Source organism: Cornus florida, unplaced genomic scaffold (assembly GCF_030987335.1).
Source record: "Cornus florida cultivar Cherokee Brave unplaced genomic scaffold, ASM3098733v1 CherokeeBrave_3.0.0_Hap2_Chr06, whole genome shotgun sequence".
Classification (NCBI taxonomy): domain Eukaryota; kingdom Viridiplantae; phylum Streptophyta; class Magnoliopsida; order Cornales; family Cornaceae; genus Cornus; species Cornus florida.
This window is the reverse complement of record NW_026775576.1, coordinates 39,720,683-39,741,079: the sequence shown is the minus strand read 5'-3', so window position 1 is coordinate 39,741,079 and position 20,397 is coordinate 39,720,683. Positions and strand designations below refer to the sequence as shown.

Below are 20,397 nucleotides of genomic sequence, written 5' to 3'. Positions count from 1 at the left end.
CATAGTCACAACATCTCCGTCCTCGAAATTATTGGTTGTTGTCACTGGAATTGTGAATCCTTCATCGCCGGAATCCGTAAAACCGTGGTCATCGGAGCTTGAAATCACCATCTTCATAAATTAAACCAATGAAGGACAGGTCTTTGGTTGATTTTAAACAGAGAGAAAAGAGGGGTGGGTGATGCGTTAGAGAGAGATAGGAGGAGGAGAGGTGGAAATTGATGGTTGTGGCAGTGGTTGCAGTCTGCTAGGGCTCGGGGATGCGGAGCAGAAGAGGGATTTTGATGGGCTGCGATGAGATAGGTTATAGAATCTTCTTCTTCTTTTTTTGATAAGTGATGCTACAGTAGAGAAAGTGATTTCAATGAACAGTGTAGAAAATAGAGAAAGTGATGATTTCTTACTTTCTCTTCCCTTTACAAAACTAGAAAGTACTTTATTAAAACTCAAAAGTAAAAGTATTTTATTAAACATGATTTTTACCTTTGATTCTCAATTTTAAGAATTGGTAGTAGAAATCAGGAATTATTCCTGTTAGTAAACAGGCCCTTAGAAATTCAGTTCCTTTTTCAAACGACAATTTTACTTGTTTCACCGTATTCTCTATATTGGGACGGATTTAGATGTATATTTATGAGCTTGAAAATGAGTTTAAGATTTGGAATGGAGTGGCTAAATCCCAAACTCTCGTTGCAATCCCAATGTGTTTTCATTTATTTGTGATTCATTGATACCCATGTAACTATAAAACTTAATTACATTGATAGCTACGTCTAATTCAAAATGTTGTCAAATGATACGCTCATCGTTGCCTAACTATAAAACTTAATTACATTGATAGCTACGTCTAATTCAAAATGTTGTCAAATGATATGCTCATCCTTTCCGCCAAAGTGTGGCTTATAGAATGACCACAACCATCATTTTTTGGCCGTAATTTTTATAGCTGTTGGTATTTGACTTATGGGCTCCGAATTACTATGAATTAAAGCATCATGTCCGGTGGCGAATTGTGAACATGGGATGGTGTGAACTCAAACCACTAGGTTTGATTGAATGATTATTTGAGTTAAAGAAATATTAATTTAGAAGCTTAGAGTAGTTACAACATTTTGTATAAGTACAATGCTTTCATCCATACAACTATACAAGTGATATGGCAAGATAATAAAATGACGTCCATTTTATTATTGTGTCACGTGCTGTGGTAGTGATGATTCATCTTGTTTATCCAAAATAATAAAAAATAAAAATTTATTTTAGTAGTTTTTAGCTTTCCTCAATAACATAAGAACAGTGATACTCACAGTGAACACTTACAGTAAATTACCTAACCACCGAATAATTTTTAATTGATTATTTATACCAAATACAATAAGTCGAGGACTTCACCTCTTTATTTGTTACATAATTGACCAGTTAAAAAATTAAATCTAGTAATTCACTCTAATTATAGGGTGCAAGAATCATTTTCCATAAAATAATTCATTTTGTAATTAGGGAAGTTATGAGTACATGCAACCATTATGTCATTCGATCATATTCTTATTTTACTTGATATTGTTATGAATATTTGTGCATTACGTAGGGTCATAAATGAATTATATTGTAAATTCCGACCTTGATTTAGATTCATATTCCAACTATGACAGATTATAACTCAAATGTATGTGATGGACTAATTAATAATGGTACCAAGATTTGCAACATGGTGCTGTCAGGTCAATCAGGAGAAGATATTCAATGTATATACCCGGCGTACCGTGCACCAAGCCGTCACAACCTCCCATATCTACTTGTTCCGAGTATATTGAATATCTTCTTCTGGTCCACTTTTCAAAAAAATTAGAGGTGAGATTCACATAAGCCGATGGCCACGGATTAGATCCACTCCCAACGGATTAGACAAATCTTAATCCGCCAACAATTCGTTATACCACGGATCGGATCAGATCAAATCCGTGTAATAACGGATCGAATTAAATCCGCAAATTAGATTTTATCTAAGTTATCCATTATTATTATTATTATTTATTTATTTATTTATCTTTTAACCATAACCCAATAAAAAAAATTTTAATTTATTTATATTAATTCATATATTTAAATAATTATTAACTAATACATTTTTAGAATCCATTAAATTATCATTAACTAATTAAATTAACTAATATATTATTTTAAAATATATATATAAATTTAACGAATCGGATCGGATCATATTTTTATCTGCTCAATCCATGATCCGATCGGTAAATTATGGATTCGATTTTTTTGAATCCGCCACCGATCCGTGGGTGTAGCAATCCAATCCGATTCTATCCGAAACGAATCGGATTCGCAAATTCACGAATTACCAATCCGAATCGAATTGGATTCACAAATTGACGAATTATTTGCCTACCTCTAATTCAAATATCAATGAAAAAAAATGAATGCCTAAATTTCTTATCAAAATAATAAATAGATGATAACTAAGTTATTAAAATCACACACAAGAAGTGAGTTATTGTCATTAGTGAGTTTCATGGCATGATTTTGGAAACAAATTAAATTTATAGGCATGATGGTCATTTTGCCAAGTTACAACAAGTTCACTCCTTATTTACCGACAAAAAAATAAATAAATACTAATAAATCACCCGTTCATTTATATGTCCTTTTCTGGTGTGTTTTTTTATTTTATTTTTCTTATTTGGTTATAGGGCAAGCATGCAAAGCCGATAATAAAGTCAAAATATTCAACTTCCAACACTAAAATGGAACCGACACGTGGCAGTCACATTCCTCCGCTGCGAAACCTGAAACGGCGTGGCGGTCTGATTAAATTAATTACCCTAAATGGCCGGTGGCGAATCCCCAACCCCTGCACTCTCTCTCTCTCTCACTACAATTTTCAAAAACATGCATCTGGACATGGATAGTTTCTGTAGAGAGAGAAAGAGATTCTTCTTCCTTGGTTAATTAGGCAGTTGAATGAATACTAGTAAGTTCTTCTATAATTTCTCTGCAATTTTTTTTTTCTTTTATTTTCCGTGGTTTTTTTTTCCCTTATTCTCACTAACAACTCTTTGTTTAAGCATATTTTTTGTTGATTGTGTTAGTGAAAAGGGTTTGTGTATGTTTCTCTTTCATGGTAATAATATTTATGTTTTAGGGTTTTAGAATTTGCTCGGAGTTGGAGTTAAAAAAAGGTTGAAGAAAGCGAGAGACGTGGGTCCTTGTCTCCTTATTGCCAAGCACTTCAGTCAACCCCAGTCCAAATTTTACACATATATATAAATATACACATATATCTATGAGAATTTGGCGGGAAATGTGTCAATCAACAATCGCAGGTGATTTCATTTTCATTTTCATTTCATTTTAAAGTTGAATAAAAGATATTAATCATCTTCATCCTTATTTTGGCTTAATTCGGAGTGGTTTTTTTTTTTTTAGTGTGCATGTCTATATATATATATATATAGAGTGTGCATGTATAGATATATATATATATAGAGTGTGTATGTATTGATTATTTATTTATTTATTTATTTTTCCTTTTGGTTTTTCCTGGTAGATTACTAGATTTTAACCATTTCATTTGTAAATATAATTGGCAAATAAACTGATTGGACTCGTCAGAACCCTTATCTTTCCTTTTCTGTTTTTCTTTGATTTATTTTTTTCCTCTTTTGATAGCAGTGTGTATATATATATATATGTACACGTGTGTCTGGGTCTATGTGTGTCTGTGTCTATATATATGGTGAATATGTATAAAAGATATTAATCACCTTCATCCATATTTTGGCTTAATTTGGAGTGTTTTTTTTTTTTTTTTCTTTGTGTGTGATATATATATATATATAGAGTGTGTATCTGTTGATATATATATTTTGCTTTTTCCTTTTAGTTTTTCCTGGTAGATTACTAGATTTTGGTTCTGATTGGACTCGTCAGAACCCTTATCTTTCCTTTTCTGTTTTTCTTTTATTTATTTATTTTTTCCTCTTTTCATAGCAGTATATATATATATGTGTGTGTGTGTACACGTGTGTCTGGGTCTGTGTGTGTCTGTCTATATATGGTGAATATGTACATGTGTACCACTTTTCATGCATATAGATATGCATACATGTTTATGTGTATATATTCAGATAAATTACATATGAATTTAGAACAGAAAATTAATTATTTTTTATCAAACATAATGTTCATCGATCCTTTGTCATGTGTGTGTTCTTTTTCTTTATGTTTTTTTTTTTCCTTCGTCCTCCTTGTGGATTACATGCGCGTTATTTATATTTGTCATCAATATTTGAACCATTTTATTTGTAAAATATAATTAGAAAACAAACTGATTGGACTCTTTTCTTTTCTATTTTTTTAGTTTTAATTTGATATTTTGATAGCAGTTTTCTCCTATCACTCTACACACACGAGTGTGTGTCTATTTGTCGTGAATGTCTATGTGTGCTTGCGTATATACAATATGCATGCTGTGTATATGCAGATAAAATATACCAGAATATAACAAACATAACCTACCTAGTAGAAGAATGAACATATATGAACACACAAAAGAACTAGCTAGCTAGATGGGCTAGAGTTATGTGTGTGTAAATATATATATATATATATATATATATATATATATTCAAAAGAAATGTACTGTAAACAACAAGATCTGTCAAACTGCACTGAATTTTTCCATTGATCCAGACTGTCTGATGAGTTCAGTTCATCTCAATTCTAGGATCATAATTTTTTTTTTTCCCAAAAATTTAAAACTAAGGCACACACTTTCACATTGTTCCAATCAGAGCTCGAACACTCTATCTCCCAAAGAAGTTAAATAGCATTTGAGCAAATGGCCAGTTAACATCTTTCAATTTTATTAGACTTTATTGGTTTTTTTGAGTGGAAGACAGAACGCTCATAGACAGAGAGTGCTACTAGTACAGTAATACAAGCTTCTTGTTTGTAGAGGACATGCTCATGCACTACAATATATATATACATATATATATAATTATGTATATATATATATATATATATTATATTTAAATCTGCTTTAACGTTTTGACGAGTGCGGTTTCCAATCAGATGGTCAACAGATTTCAACTTGGAAAACCAAACGAAATCGTTCAATCTTTCTTAAATATCTTCCAAGTCAATTTTATATTGTGAAAACCCTTGGTGTATTTTGGATGAGTAATTCTCACTCATCACCAGTCCTTTTATTATTTAATATGTCGGATATTTCTGTTTAATATTTATTTGTCCGTACGCATAGATTTTTAACACATGCAGGACTCGGGGATCTACAATTTACTAAATTTGCTTTTTGGTGACTGATACATTAATTAAGAGCCCTTGCTCCTAGATTATATGGTTTAAGATGATTTGATATGAGCTGAGCTACTCTTGCCGAATCGAAAATCCCACTAAAAGATAAAAATTATTACAAGGTCTCGTAATCATTAATTTTGGGCCAGTCACATAACAACGTATACTAAAAATATGTCTTTATATGTTATTATCAATCAATTTTTTTAATTTATGTATGGCTTTGTGATGGACCAAGATCAACAATACCGAGTGCACCCTAGTTGGAATGTAAGTTGTGCTAAGTCCACTGACTAGACACAAACCCTTGACACAAATATTGTGCCCTACAAGATACTTTGTCCAAGTCGGGAATAGTGGGTCCCACAAGACCCTTAAGTCCTGTCAACACTGTGCAATGTTATTTTTAAGTTCTTTGATATATATTTTAATACAAAATATTAATTGTATATATATATATATATATATATATATTAGAGTATATGCGTGGACAATAATATTAACTGGTTGCACAATAGAGAGAGGAGAGAGGTCGGTAACTTTACGTAGACTGTCGAGTTTTACTCCAAGAGATGATTTGCATAGTGTGGGAATGCTGGGCTTTGAGGAGTCATTTATTACACATAACGAGGAAGAGAGTTCCAATAAACCAAGTGGGTGGTGGGTTAGAGAGAGAAAGAGAGAGAGGAGAGAAGAGAAGAGAGAGAGAGGGGTAGTGTTTGGATTGGATTTTTCCAGTTGGAATTGTGGGTTTGTCCCAGTACAAAGACTGGATAGTGGACCACAAATTTTAGTAGTATTATTAGTAAGATAAGACACTCATGTCCCTTGTTAATTAGTATGTTAAAATTAAAATATAAAAAAAAAAAAAATTGTTGTATGACCAGTTTAGAAGTGTTGGAATTTGGTAATCAGTGTCAGTACACTTAAAATGACCATTGCAAAGGGGGTTGGTAGACAAACCTATACACTAGAGAGAGAGAGAGAGAGAGAGAGAGATTTAAATACCTTGTTTCCTTCTCAGTACATCTCTTTTCCACCTCTACTCCTCCCTCTCTCTATCAATGGTCTATAATTGCATTCTTCACCAAATATAACATTTTAGGGAGAGAGAGAGAGAGAGAGGCTTCACTGCTGCAGACTATCTCTATACCCTCACTTGGGTAAATCTATATCATGCAGTTCATCTAACGCACACACACACACACACACACACACACACACTAGATGTCTCCTCTTGCATTAATATGTTAGTGTTTGTTGCCAATATATAGATTTTCGTATGTATATTTGATTAGATTTTGGTATGTGCAGGAGAATTTTGATTGATTCATAGGCAGCAGTGTTGTGCTTAGAAAACCCTAAATTAAAGCAAATGGGCTCCATGAACTCAAACAACTGGCTTTCCTTTCCTCTGTCCCCTACTCATTCTTCTTTACCACCACATCTCCATACTTCTCAGTCTCATCATTTTTCTCTAGGCCTAGTGAGTGATAACATTGATAACCCTTTTCAAACACAAGGTATACAATATTTTTTCCCCACATCTCTCTCTCTCTAGATCTCTTCTGTTCGATTTAATTATTTCTTTCTCTCTTTCACAGAGTGGAATATGATTAACACTCATGGAAGTGGTGATGTTCCGAAGGTCGCGGACTTTCTTGGCGTGAGCAAATCCGAAAACCAGTCAGATCTTGTGGCATACAATGAAATTCAGGCGAACACTAACACCGATTACCTATTTCAAACCAGCAGTCTTATGCCGGTGCAGAACAGTACCTTAGCGGCCACTCCCACTAATAACTATGAGCTTCAAGAAAATGCCGGCAATTTACAGTCATTGACATTGTCTATGGGGAGTGGTAAGGGTTCAGCATGTGAAACCAGTGGTGATAACAGTACTACTGCCACGGTCGAAGCTGCTGCCCCTAGGAGGACTCTGGACACATTTGGGCAAAGAACATCGATTTATCGTGGTGTAACTAGGTCAGCATCTAGATTTGGATTCATCAATACTCAATATTAAAATTTTATTTTAGGTTTGTTTGAAAATTGTTTTATTTCTAAATTTATTTTGTAAGTTGTATTCCATGGTTAATATAGGCATAGATGGACAGGAAGGTACGAAGCTCATCTCTGGGATAATAGTTGCAGAAGGGAGGGACAATCAAGGAAAGGTCGCCAAGGTACAAGCTCGATCATACTTCATGTATATATACATATATAAAGCTTTTTAATTTGTGCAACTGATTATTATTTGAAAAGTTACTAACTATTCTCCACTGTCATCATGGGATGTCTTTGCACTCTTGTCATTTGCGCAGTCTATTTGGGTGAGTAATATTAACTTCTTTCAGTTAATCATTTCTAAAGTTTCTTAGAACTTTTTTTACAGAACAGATCTTTGTACAATTTTCTGATTTTCGGTTTTTAAAATAGGAAACTGTTCTCAGAAAATTGGACCAAACAAACCTGAAGTTGTTAAAACTTATATACTTTTTTTTTTTTTTTTGAGAGCAGGTGGATATGACAAAGAAGAGAAAGCAGCTAGGGCTTACGATCTGGCTGCACTGAAGTACTGGGGAACATCTACTACTACCAATTTTCCAGTCTGTATATGTTGCAAGAAGTTTTCATTAGTACCCATGATTGTTTTTGAGTGTTAATTGCATGTTGTTGTTGATTGATGCATATTAATGCTTTTGTAATTAATCACAGATTAGTAACTATGAGAAGGAACTAGAGGAGATGAAAAATATGACCAGACAAGAATTTGTAGCCTCTATTAGAAGGTAAAGAGACATGTATCTGTAGTTCTGACTGTTACAGAAAATGTATTCTATCTTTAATTAGATTTATTATTGGCACCATATGATAGTATGAACAAGATCTTCTGCACACTACCGACCCCTGCAGAGGCATATATATATATATATATATATATACACACATATAATATTAATCTACATTGTCCTATCTGTGCTGTTGCACTGTTTAATTCTACAGCATTTTTATATGATCGATCTTAAGGCTAGTTTTGATTTCTTCTGGATAAAATTTCAGGAAAAGTAGTGGTTTCTCCAGAGGTGCATCCATGTATCGTGGAGTGACAAGGTATTGAAAACACATCACATACTCACACACACACACACACATCTCTCTCTCTTTCTCTCTCTCTCACCCAGGTCTATTAGCAGGCATCATCAACATGGAAGATGGCAAGCAAGGATTGGGAGAGTTGCAGGAAATAAAGACCTCTACTTGGGGACTTTCAGTAAGTCACGTGACTAAATTAATTCTGGACAACTATAAATTGTAACATTTGAACATATAAATCAATTCTTTGGAACATTCAATTAATGCAGGTACTGAGGAGGAAGCTGCTGAAGCATATGACATTGCAGCAATAAAGTTCAGAGGCCTCAATGCAGTCACCAACTTCGACATGAACCGCTACGACGTGAAGAGCATACTCGAAAGCAACACTCTTCCAATCGGAGGAGGTGCCGCGAAGCGCCTGAAGGAGGCTCAAGCCATCGAATCATCGCGAAAGCAAGAAATGATAGCGCTCGGCTCGAGCTGCTTTCAGTATGGAAGCTCAAGCTCAGGCAGCACTTTACAACCGTATCCTCTAATGCAGCAGCCATTTGAGCAAACCCAACCACTACTAACCCTACAAAACCAAGACATATGTCAATACACACACGAGTCCCAATTCCACCAAAACTACATCCAAACACAGCTAGGGTTGCACCACCAGACTGGTTCTAGTTACTTGCACCATTCGAACCATAATCAGAATTCTCAGTTCTACAACAATTACCTTCAGAGCAACCCGGTTTTGCTGCATGGGTTGATGAACAACATGGGTGGCTCTCCATCATCTGTCATGGAGAGTAATGGAAGTTCGAGTGGTGGTTATAGTGGAGGTTATTTGGGGAATGGTCTTGGGGTGGCTCTGAATAGTACTGCTACTACTGCAATATCAGCTAATGCAGGAGGGCCGGCGGCGGAGGAGCTTGCGCTGGTTAAGGTCGATTATGATATGCCGCCTGGTGCCGGTGGTTATGGAGGGTGGTCCGGGGACTCGGTCCAGGGTTCGAATCCTGGTGTGTTTTCGATGTGGAATGAGTGAGATGTTGGGAAGAGGAAGAGCTAGTGATGGGGAACAACCATGCCGGAAGATAGTATTGATTTACCGGCCATGCTTTAATTTTTCATGTTTTTGTCATTAGGTTTAAGAGTTTGATAGGGCACAACTAACTATGCTTTAAATTTTGCTATTGTTAAAGAAGGGTTTATTCTGAGTGATCTGAAAAACTCAACAACCAAAAAAAAAAAATTATAAGTTTTCTATGGTTAGATAATAATTGTCTAGAGTTTATGCTATTTTTCGTTTTTAAGTATGGGCATGCAAATTATACCAAATTAGGCACATGCATGTTGAAAATGAAAAATATACCAATTGTTTGTTTTATAAAGCTATTATTAATCAATGGATGTGAGATAGCCTTCTAAATTTGTAAAAAGTACATGATTCTTTTCATAGTTTTACTCTTAGTTTTTTTTCATATTAAATATCATTCTTCTATAATGATTTATTTTCCCAAAAGAACAGTACTTGTATATTCACCGGTAAGTGCAGCCTACTGGCAGCTTATGTGGGCATCACAAATGCACACATTGTCTTTCATTACAAAATCGAAAAAATAATAATAAAAAAAAAACAGAGAGGATTGTTGAATACAAAATACCATTAACGGAATTAGCTATTTTATTTATTTATTACTTTCCTAATTTTGTAATTAAAGACGATATGTGCACTTGTGACTGGACCACATCTAGGCTGCACCTACTAACCGGTGAGTATGCAAGCATTGTTCTTAATTTGCTAAATATTGGACTAGGAAACTTGATTAAATAATTGAGGCGTGGGATGTATGCAATATTTTTGTACTTAGTTCATTCATAATATTGCTTCTAGGAGGACTCGAACTCTTAAGCTCCTTTTTAAGAAAAACAATATGTTTTTTTTTTTTTTTTTTTTTTTTTTTTCTCTCTTAGAGCAAGTGTATCAACTTCATAACACACATACCGTTAATAATGTCAATTATGCATATTAGTCTTATATAATTCTTTGATCGAATTAAATTTAATTGCTATATAACCTTCACTTCTTTTTTTTTTCTTTCTTTTTTTTTTTCTCATTAGCAAGAATGCACACCCACTTTGCTCTCTTTGGTGACTTGAACCTTTCACCTACTATTTTGAAAGGTGAAAAGATACCATTAAACTACAATACCTTTTATTAGCCTTTACTCTTTTTCAAGTCCTATTTTAGTAAATGATAATCTCTTTAACCCAATCTTCTCTATATTGTTCATAGATGTTATTCACCACCTTCATTGTTATCAATTGATCCAATTTTTACCATTCAAAAAAAAAAAAAAAAAAAAATTGATCCAATTTTTATAAAAATGGATTTTAGTGTGGAAAAAAGAAAAAGAAAAAAGACTACTCTATGTTATATACAGAATATGTAAGTACTCTTCAGATATTCGAAACATCCTTTGCATTTTTAAATTTAACAAATAAGGATATTTTGTCAATTTTAAAACTAAAATACCTAAAATGCCCTTAAGACCTAAAAAATAAAAACCACGGCTTTTAGTTTTTAAAGGTATTTTGAAAATTTTATATTAAAAAAAAAAACCAAAATTGACAATCAACGAATATTAGAAAGCAATTTGCACACATTTTAAAATGTTAAAAATTGATATGTACATGCTATATATTATATACATATACATATACATTTTCAACAAAAAATTTTTAAAATTTTTTTTGAGGCAAATGAAAACACACCTAGTCAAAGAAAAGCTTTGATAGATGGGGACCAACTTGGAGCCTCAGGAAGCCCGTCATGTCACGCTTATCTGGGCCACCATTCGGAAAGGTAAAGACAACCTTTTTGTGAGCTCGTAACAAAGTAAACAAACGTGGCTTTTATGCCCATTAATTACAAGTATACATCCTTTGATTACGTAGGAATCAGAAAAAAAAACAAATAAATAAATAAAAATTATTTTAATTATATTATTATTAAAATAATATAAAAAAATAGCGGTGTAGAAAGCCTACTTTGACCAAGAGAGAAACCATGTTTTTGCCCCAAATGACCGACACCTTTCAGTTTGGCCTACTACTGGCAGTTTGGGAAATTGTCAATGGTTGTGCGTGCAGTGTGTGTCCATTCAATTACTTTCCAGCCAGCAAAGCATGTTTGCGATTATATCCATGTCCCTTGACATTTTTGAAAATTGTAATAACCTTCTTTGAAGGTGATGCTAGACTCATTCCCATCAGCTGCCAATTTTGAATGCAGACCACCACTGCAAATTCCTTGTTTTGCCAAAGGGACAATGATAAAGATTAAAAAAAAGGATGAGAGAAATTAACTAAGGGGAAAAAATTAAAAAAAGGATGAGAGAAATTAACTAGAAAAATAAAATTGCGTAAACTACACTAACCTCCTTTGATATTTGTCATAATTACACAAATTTTTTTTATAATTTTCAAAATTACTCTAACCTCCCATAAATTGTCCATTTGATGGGCTTTACCATGTCATATCTCATAATATAACAAGACTAACTTTTGGAGGGGAAAAGTCTCTCCTCTAAGTATGAGCTTCTCTCTTCGTAAGAGTTTCTCTGGTTCTCTAAGTTTGAGATTCTCTCACGTTGTTAGTGTTTCCATGGTATGACTTCTAGCGAATCTTGCATCAGTTATGCCTATAGTATGGCCCATGTGGGGCAAGAAGGACCTATGGGTTTGCTTCCCCGGACCGGTGAGCCGATGGTGGTAACACCAGGCTTTTGGTGCCTTGGATAGAGTTGGATGCTCTTTCCTTTTGATCCTGGTATCGGTAAAGTTTTCTTTATGCGTACTTCTCTTCTTACTCTCTATGTCTTCCTTGTTATCTTTTGTTGTTTATGTTTGCCTTATTTTTTCTATGTTCCACCATGGTTCTCGTCTCCTTGGTTTCCTACAGCGGGTCAACCTGTTATCAGTGAGGCGTGTCTTTTTGTTGGCCATGCTTATGGACTGTGGCTAGATGATGCCAAATATTTTGGTTAGGGTGGTAAGAATTTGGTGAGGGGGCTTTCAATTGTTCGCAATGATCAGAGTTGGGTTTCTGTTATGATTGCAATTCCACTGCCGGTGGTTTTCTGGTGCAATCTCTTTCTTTTTCGTCTCGGTTTCCACATCAATTGATGCAGCAAAAGTATGAGACCTGGATTGGCGTTCCAAAATTGTTAGCCTGGTTTCCTTCACATCAGAATTGCAACTATCCGACAATGGATTTCATAGTAGCGGCGGACGGCGGCGCTTATGGTTTATGGCTGTGTGCCACAAGAAATCTTGTTTCGTTTGAGCTTTAGGCACTCAATGGTGTCTTGATTGATCGTCCAATTCGTAAATTGTTCTATGTTGCCCTCGATGCTATTGAAAGAATTTCGCCGGTGAACTTGTCTTTACCTACTGTTTGGTTGCCGGGGATGATGCGATTTCCTAGGTATCCGTGCTAGCTGTTGGATTGTCAGACGGCTTCTCAAAAGTCAATAATAATGATGTTCTCCTTCAGCGTGGGTTATGAAGGGTGCAACCTTAGAGTTAGCTGGTCTAATGGGGTTTGAACTAGAGGCAGTTCTACATGTGGATTTGGGCTTAGTATCTAGCCCGACCCAAAGTCCAGATGTTTTTGTGGGCGTCCAAGTGCGAATTTCATTAAAGCATCAGTCCACCATCGAGGATTGTGGACGTGTAAAGGCCAGGATAGGTATCTCATAATACAAGGCGTGGACTAATAAATACTCAAATGTGACGCATTTTAGTACCTAAGTTAGGGTATTTTAGTCCATTCATCTATTTTACTCTCATGTTTATGTTTTTGCTTATTTCAGGTCAATAAAGTTCAAACAGGCTAAAAAGAGTCATTTAACTCAATTTTGGAGCTAAGGAGCAAAGTTGGAAACAAGCCAGAAAAATGCACCAGAGGAGCTTCGATCGATCGAAGGGAATCCCAATCAATCAAAGATGTCTACAATCGATTGAAATGAGGCGGTGCCAGCTCAGCAAAGTAGATAAAGCTCAGAAGATATTTTGAGGACACATCAGCTTCGATTGATCGAAGCTAAGTGTTGGATCGATCGAAAATCTTCAATCGATCGAACTGACTACTGGCAGTGAGCTGTTTTAATTCCCAAGCGCGCCGGACTCTACTTAACTTGTGTAGCTGCAAATTTCCTCCAATCAAAGGCTGTACTTCTGACTTGGTGCCTACTCCAAGGACTTTGTATTTAAAGGGAATTGAACCATTTTGAAAAACATCTTTTGTCTTCAATTTTATTTCATTGTAATTTTATTTTCTCTCTCTAAAAAAGTTAAAGATTAGGGTTAGAAGAAAAGAGAAGAGTGGAGGCACGAAGAACACATCTTAAGATTTACACACACACTCTTTCTAGAATTTAACAAAAAAGAAGAAGAAGAAGATGGAGCCATGTTTGGGGATTGCCCTTGAGGGTTTCAAGATCACATCCATCTCCTCCATGATTGGCTAAACTTGTCCTTGGGGCTTGGATGAGCCCGAAGTTTGTAATCTAAACCTCAATCTCTTTCATACTTTTTGGGGAATAATATCTTGTGATTAGTGTTTTAGTCTTGTGAATTTAATGAATCTTGGGTTCTCCTTTAATTTTTATGGATTAATTCTTTCTATTGATTCTTTATATGATTACATGTTATCTTATGTGTGATTATTTGGGAATTGATCTCTACACTAATTTTTTTATATTAATTACATGTTATTGCATATTCAAGCGCCCTTAGTCGCATTAGTTAAGTCCATTATTTGATTATTCTATGTAGATTATCTTCATTTGCAAGTTTTTATATTTTTTCAGGTTCATTGGCCAAAAAGGAGCAAAAATGATGTTTTGTTCAATCTTTGAATAGCAATGTGCTCAAGGCTAAAGTTCTGGCAGCAGTGGAGTCTGACCTTGCTTGCCATTTTTGACCTAACAAACTCAAGAACTGGACTTCCATTAAAACATGGCGTATTTAGAGCTTTGAATTAGCTTTCCAAATCTTCAAACGGTTCGTCATTTGGAGTTCGGAACAGAAAGTTATGGCTGTTTTACCAAAGTAATGCAAAACAGGTCAAGAGAAAGGAGCATTCTGTCCAAACTTCGAGCGCTTGAAGGGCTTACTTCGAGAGCTCTAACTTTGAGTAGAATGCTCTCCGAGATCCATCACTTCAGCCCACTTGCTCCTTGATTCCCTCATTTCTAATTTCCATCTTTATGGGTTGGTTGGAGATGTCTTTTGGTGGGAGTTGAGCCTTGTTTGGTGAGGGTTTAGTAGGAGAATGTCTACAAGAAATGAGGGGGAACCACACACAGCATCATATCTCATCTTGTAAGATTTCTAGAGAGAGAAGGAGGAGAAAAAGAGGGAGTTCTTGAAGTCACAATAAAGGAGCTCAAAAATGGAGGATTTTGCCTCTTATAAGCATGTCCTAATATAGTTCTATTTTGAGAATTGCAATGTATAATCTTTGGTCTTTTCATGGTCTAGAGCATTTTGCCTCTTATAATGGATCTTCATGTATTTAAATGATTAATGTTGAGTCAATTATCTATCTTAGATGGTTTATTCTTTTTATCATATTGCTTACACTCTCATGGTGAGATCATGGAATAGTTTTAATGGCATGGAGTTGGAGAACTTTGATAGATCATTGCTTAGGTGATGCCTTTGATGGTTTATGCTTATTTCTTACCTTCATGTGCTTCATCATTTTATCTAGGGCTTGATAATCTTTCATTCAAGTAAATGTGGTTAAACTACACCTTAGTTAGGTAGTCTAAACATGTTCACCTTTGATGGATCATGCTTGCTTGAGATTTAATGAACTTCTTGAGGATATTATAGTAACCAAGTGTTACTATGTATCATGACCATAATATATATTGTTTTTCCCCCAATTTAGCTCTAATCTAGCATGTGCATAGGAATGGAGGCGGATTCACTTCCCTAGTCCTCTTTACTTGTATTTCATCTCCCTTAAATTCTTGCAAGCTTTTATTTTATGCATCTTAATTTCATAGCTTAAGTGACAACCAACAAATCCTCTATGAACATCCCGTATCATTCTAAAAAGACTCTAGAAACTTAGGTTGCCATAGATTAGCGCAGTCCCAGTGGTTCGACTTACCCGACCAATAGCCCTATTTTACAATGATTCGTGCTATTGCGAAGGTTGATTTATTATAGATCGAATTCTCAACCGATCAATTTTTGGCGCCATTGCCGGGGACTGCAAACGGTTTTAGCAACCGAAGTTTTAGGGATAATTTTAGTTTGATTGTTAATATCATGAATTGTGAATATTTCTTGTGTAGTTTGACCATCTTGTGTTTTAAGTGTTTGTGAGATTCTAGGAACTCGGGGCTCATTAAAGGAACGCTAGCAAATTTGTAAGTCTAGGGGACTCCAGGTAAGTTTCTTGACCTTCTAGTTTCGAATTTGTAATATATTGTGCATGTGTTAAACTTAGTGATAATTTAGTTTTAAAGCCCTGGTTGAGGCTTTTATCTTGTTTAAATTTCGTGTATAAGCATCGGTCCTTGTCGTGGCCATTTCAATTCTGTCTTGATAATTGAGGAGAATGTGAACATCGTATGTGGAGTTGTGAATGATGAATAGTTGCGTTGATAGCATTATGTATTGTTGATGTTTGGTCATAGATCATTCTCCCTATCAACTCTTGACTCGCCAGTTGACATAATTCACTTGAAAAAACTCTTAGACGAAACCTTAGGGAATCTTCTAGCGTAAGAGAACTTGAAACTAAATTTAACATAATGGCTGAAAATGTAGGAGATGTCAGAAATGAGGGAATTAATAATGATAGGGCCGAAATTCCAAATATAGAGCCAATGACTCTCAGAGACCATTTCATCCCTACTACCTATGCTTCACCTTCATGCATAGTGATGCTAAACATCGATGCTGCTCAATATGAGATCAAATAAAGTACCATTCAAATGCTTCCATCTTTCCATGGCCTTGATAATGAAGATCCGTATAAGCATCTTGATGAATTCCTTGAAATCTATTCGACCATCCAGTTGAGAGGTTTCCCTGAGAATGCACTCCATCTGCATCTTTTCCCATTTTCTTTAAAAGATAGGGCAAAGTATTGGTTGAACTCACTCACTCCAAATTCCATCACTTCTTGGGCTCAATTACAGCAAGAATTCCTTAAGAAGTATTATCCGGTGAGTAAAACCAACCAAATGAGGCATTCCATTCTTAGCTTTTCTCAAACGGATGGAGAACAACTCTACGAGACTTGGGAAAGGCTACAAGATCTTCTTAGAAAATGTCCGCATCATTTGATTCCAAAATGGCAATTAGTGCAAGCTTTCTATGCTGGCTTGACTGAACCCCATAGATTCATGGTTGACTCTTCTTGTGGTGGGATGTTCATGTCCAAGAATGCGGATGAGGCTTGGACCCTACTAGAGAATTTAAGCGAAAATTCACTTCAACATAATTTTCGTAGGGCTCCGACCTCAACCAATGCAAAGAACACCAACCTTTGTCAACCAAAATCAATAAGGGAGGAATCATCTCAAGTGGATACCATAGCTCATAAATTCTATCAATTGATGGCACCACATCTCTCTCCTTCATTATCTCAAAATTCGGCAAGTTCGGTATGCTCATCATGTACTAGTCCATTCCATCTCACGGAAGATTGCCCCACACCGGAGCAATTTTCCAATCCAAATCAAGAGCAAGCTAATGCCATGTTCTCAAGATCCGGGAATAATCCCTATTTCAATACCTACAATCCGAGATGGTGAGATCACCCAAATTTTTCGTGGCAGCAACAAGCCCCATAAAATTCCCAATTCCAAAATCAAGGGCATCAAAATCAGCCCCTTCCTCAATTTCAAAATAGGCAATTTCCAGCCTCTTCAAGCTACCGTCCTCCGTATAATCCAAATGTCTCTAATCAACCTCCGGTGTACCCAACTGATGAAATTGTGGCTGCAAACAAGCAAATGATGAAGTCATTAAACAAGCAAATGATGAAGTTATTAAACAAGCAACTCTTGACATCTTTGCAGCCTACTCTTTAAATGGTTCACTCTCATACTCAATCCATAGCTAAGCTCAAAAATCAAGTGGGCCTAATAGCTAACTCTGTGAACCAATTGCTTCGAAAGGACAAAGGCAAGCTTCCCGTTCAACCATTTGAAAATCCTAGAGGTATGCATGCGATTGATGAAACCCCTCCATCGAGTGGGCCGAGTCATGAGTATGTTCAAGCAATCACCACCCTTAGGAGTGGTAGAGTGGTTGACAACAAGGTTGATGGAGACAAAAATGAAAAAGAACCTCCTTTGAAAAATCCAAATTCAAGCTCTTCCAATCAAATTCCAAGCTCTTCTCGTCCAAATACCATTCACGGAAATCTCACACATGTTAACCTGAATGTGGAAATTACTTATGAGCCAAAAGCTCCGTTTCCTCAACGTCTTCAAGAGTCAACACATATTGGGAACAAGAATTGTAAAATTCAAGACATGTGGGAAGTTTTCAAGCAAGTGAAGATCAACTTGCCCCTCTTGGATGTTATTAAGCAAATCCCTCCCTATGCGAAATTCCTCAAAGACTTGTGCACTCAAAAGCGCACTTCTAAAAATCATTTGCCAAAGAAAGTGAGGTTAACTGAAAATGTTAGTGCTATCATTCAGCACAACACTCCTGATCGGTTGGTCAATCATACATCAACCTTCGCAATAGCACGAATCATTGTAAAATAGGGCTATTGGTCAGGTAAGTCGAACCACTGGGACTGCGCTAGTCTTAAGACAACCTAAGTATCTAGAGTCATTTTAGAATGATAAGGTGTAATAAGGAGTTGTTGATTGGTTTGTCACTAAGCTAGTAATTGAAGTGTGCATAAAACAAGATGCTAGTAAATGAGAGTTAGAGATAATAAAAGGGGAAACTAGGGAAGTGAATCCACCTACGCCCTAAATACATGCTAAATCAAGACTAAATTGGGATAAACACTATATAAGTAATGATCAATAATTATGTAGCAACACATAGTTGCTTCATAACCAATAAAAAGTTTATAAGACTAAAACAAGAATGGTCTATCAAAAGACAACACATTTGGACTACCTAGACTAGGGTGTAGTATCAAATACATTAACTTAAGCAAAAGACCATCAAGCATTCAATCAAATGATGAAACACATGAAGGTAAGAATCAAGCATAGTCCATCAAATGAGGTACCTAAGCAATGGAATATCAAGTTTCAAAATCAACATGCCTTGAAAACCATTCATAGTTAATATCTTCATTGTCACTATGAAAATAAAAGCAATAAGACTAATGTAAGAATCATCAAGACAAGCTAAAGAACTCACATCAATCATTTAAACATGAATATTCATTACAAGAATTAATAAGCTCTTAAACTATGAAAAGACCAAAGTTTATACATTATAATCCCCAAAATAGAACCTAATCTAGAACATGAACAAAAGGGGAGGCTTCATCACCTCCCTAGATGGAGTTTAGTTACCCATGAGTGAGCTAGAAGAAGGAAGAAGCATGGATGGACAAGCCATTTTCGAGCTCACTTCTTTAGGCTTCAAGAACACCTTTCTTCCTTGCTCTCTTTTCTCTCCTCTAATCTTGTAGAATGAAGGATAGCTAAGATATGTGTGGCTCCCCTCCTTTGTAGACATCTTATCCACCCAAAAAGGCCACCAACCAACATCTCCAACCAACCATTAAAGAGGAAAATTACAATTGAGGAAACCAAGAAACAAGTGGCTGAAATTGAGCATTTTCGGAGACCAATCTGCCCAAAATTCGAGTGCTCAAAATAAGGGCTTCGAGCACTCGAAAATGGGGCAGAATGCTTCATTCTTGAGTTGCTCCGCCCAGACCTACTTTGGTAAAATGGCCATAACTTTGCGCTCTAAACTCTGAATGATGAACCGTTTGAATATTTGAAAAGCTAATTCAGAGCTCTAAAAACTTTATGTTTTGGTGAAGATCCAATTCTCAAGTCTAGTTGGTCGAAATTGAAGAGCAAGGCAGAAATTCATTGCTGCCAGGCAGTTATGAGCACCTCTGATAACAAGGCCATAACTCTCTGCTCCGAACTCCGAATGACGAACCGTTTGAAGATTTGGAAAGCTAATTCAGAGCTCTAAATATGTCCTGTTATGATAGAAGTCCAATTCTTGAGTTTGCAAGGTCAAAATGGCGAGCAAAGTCCAGGATCCACTGCTGCCAGAAATTCAGCATTAGCACTTTGATATTCAAGACTTTGTCAAAACATCACTCTTGCTCCTTTTTGGCCAATGGACCTGAAAATATACAAAAACATGCAAATGAAAGTAATCTACATAATATAAGCAAACAATGGACTTAAATAATGCAATTAAGGGCGCTTAAATATACAATATTCGGCGTTTATCACACCCCGAAACTTACATTTTGCTAGTTCCTTAGCAAAACTAAAATGAAAAGACAACCATGGACATGCTACTACAAAAATATCATCCATGGTAAAATGAGATATATACATAACTCAAAAATAACTTGAAACAGAAAAAGAGCTGGAGATGGGGTCATTGGGAAGACTACCTTGCATATATGAAGCATTGATACTAAACACATTTCAACATGCATGTATCAACATCATAGTCCATATAAATAACTCAATTGTTATCTCTTAAATGGAAATCAACTCTAACTTCAGTGAAAGTGGATTGGATTCTCAACATGCGGCTTTTACTTTCTTTTCCAATTCCAAAGCACAAGTTTTCAAATTATTGAATTCCCCTTTAAATGAGGTCCCTAAGGCATGATTTTATTTACAAGACAACTTTTGTTGCTTGTTGACAATTTATTGTAACTCATAAGCGAAACATAGAATGGTTGTGCAATGCTGAAGT

The 20,397-nt window shown here is 35.6% G+C and overlaps 1 protein-coding gene across 1 annotated transcript; it reads left to right on the top strand.

Moving 5' to 3' along the window:
• Positions 1 to 6,709: 6,709 nt before the first annotated feature.
• Positions 6,710 to 9,469, top strand: LOC132314849 (AP2-like ethylene-responsive transcription factor PLT2). Its single transcript, XM_059813647.1, has 9 exons — positions 6,710 to 6,857; positions 6,939 to 7,320; positions 7,438 to 7,520; positions 7,659 to 7,667; positions 7,855 to 7,943; positions 8,053 to 8,126; positions 8,398 to 8,448; positions 8,532 to 8,608; positions 8,700 to 9,469. The coding sequence occupies exons 1-9, from the start codon at positions 6,710 to 6,712 to the stop codon at positions 9,467 to 9,469; spliced, it is 1,683 nt and encodes a 560-aa protein (XP_059669630.1).
• The last annotated feature ends 10,928 nt before the right edge of the window (positions 9,470 to 20,397 follow it).

Coding starts and splice junctions, on each gene's coding strand:
- LOC132314849 (XM_059813647.1), top strand. CDS start 6,710: ATGGGCTCCATGAACTCAAACAACTGGCTTTCCTTTCCTCTGTCCCCT. Junction 7,321..7,437: donor ATTTATCGTGGTGTAACTAG/GTCAGCATCTAG, acceptor TGGTTAATATAG/GCATAGATGGACAGGAAGGT. Junction 8,127..8,397: donor TTTGTAGCCTCTATTAGAAG/GTAAAGAGACAT, acceptor ATAAAATTTCAG/GAAAAGTAGTGGTTTCTCCA.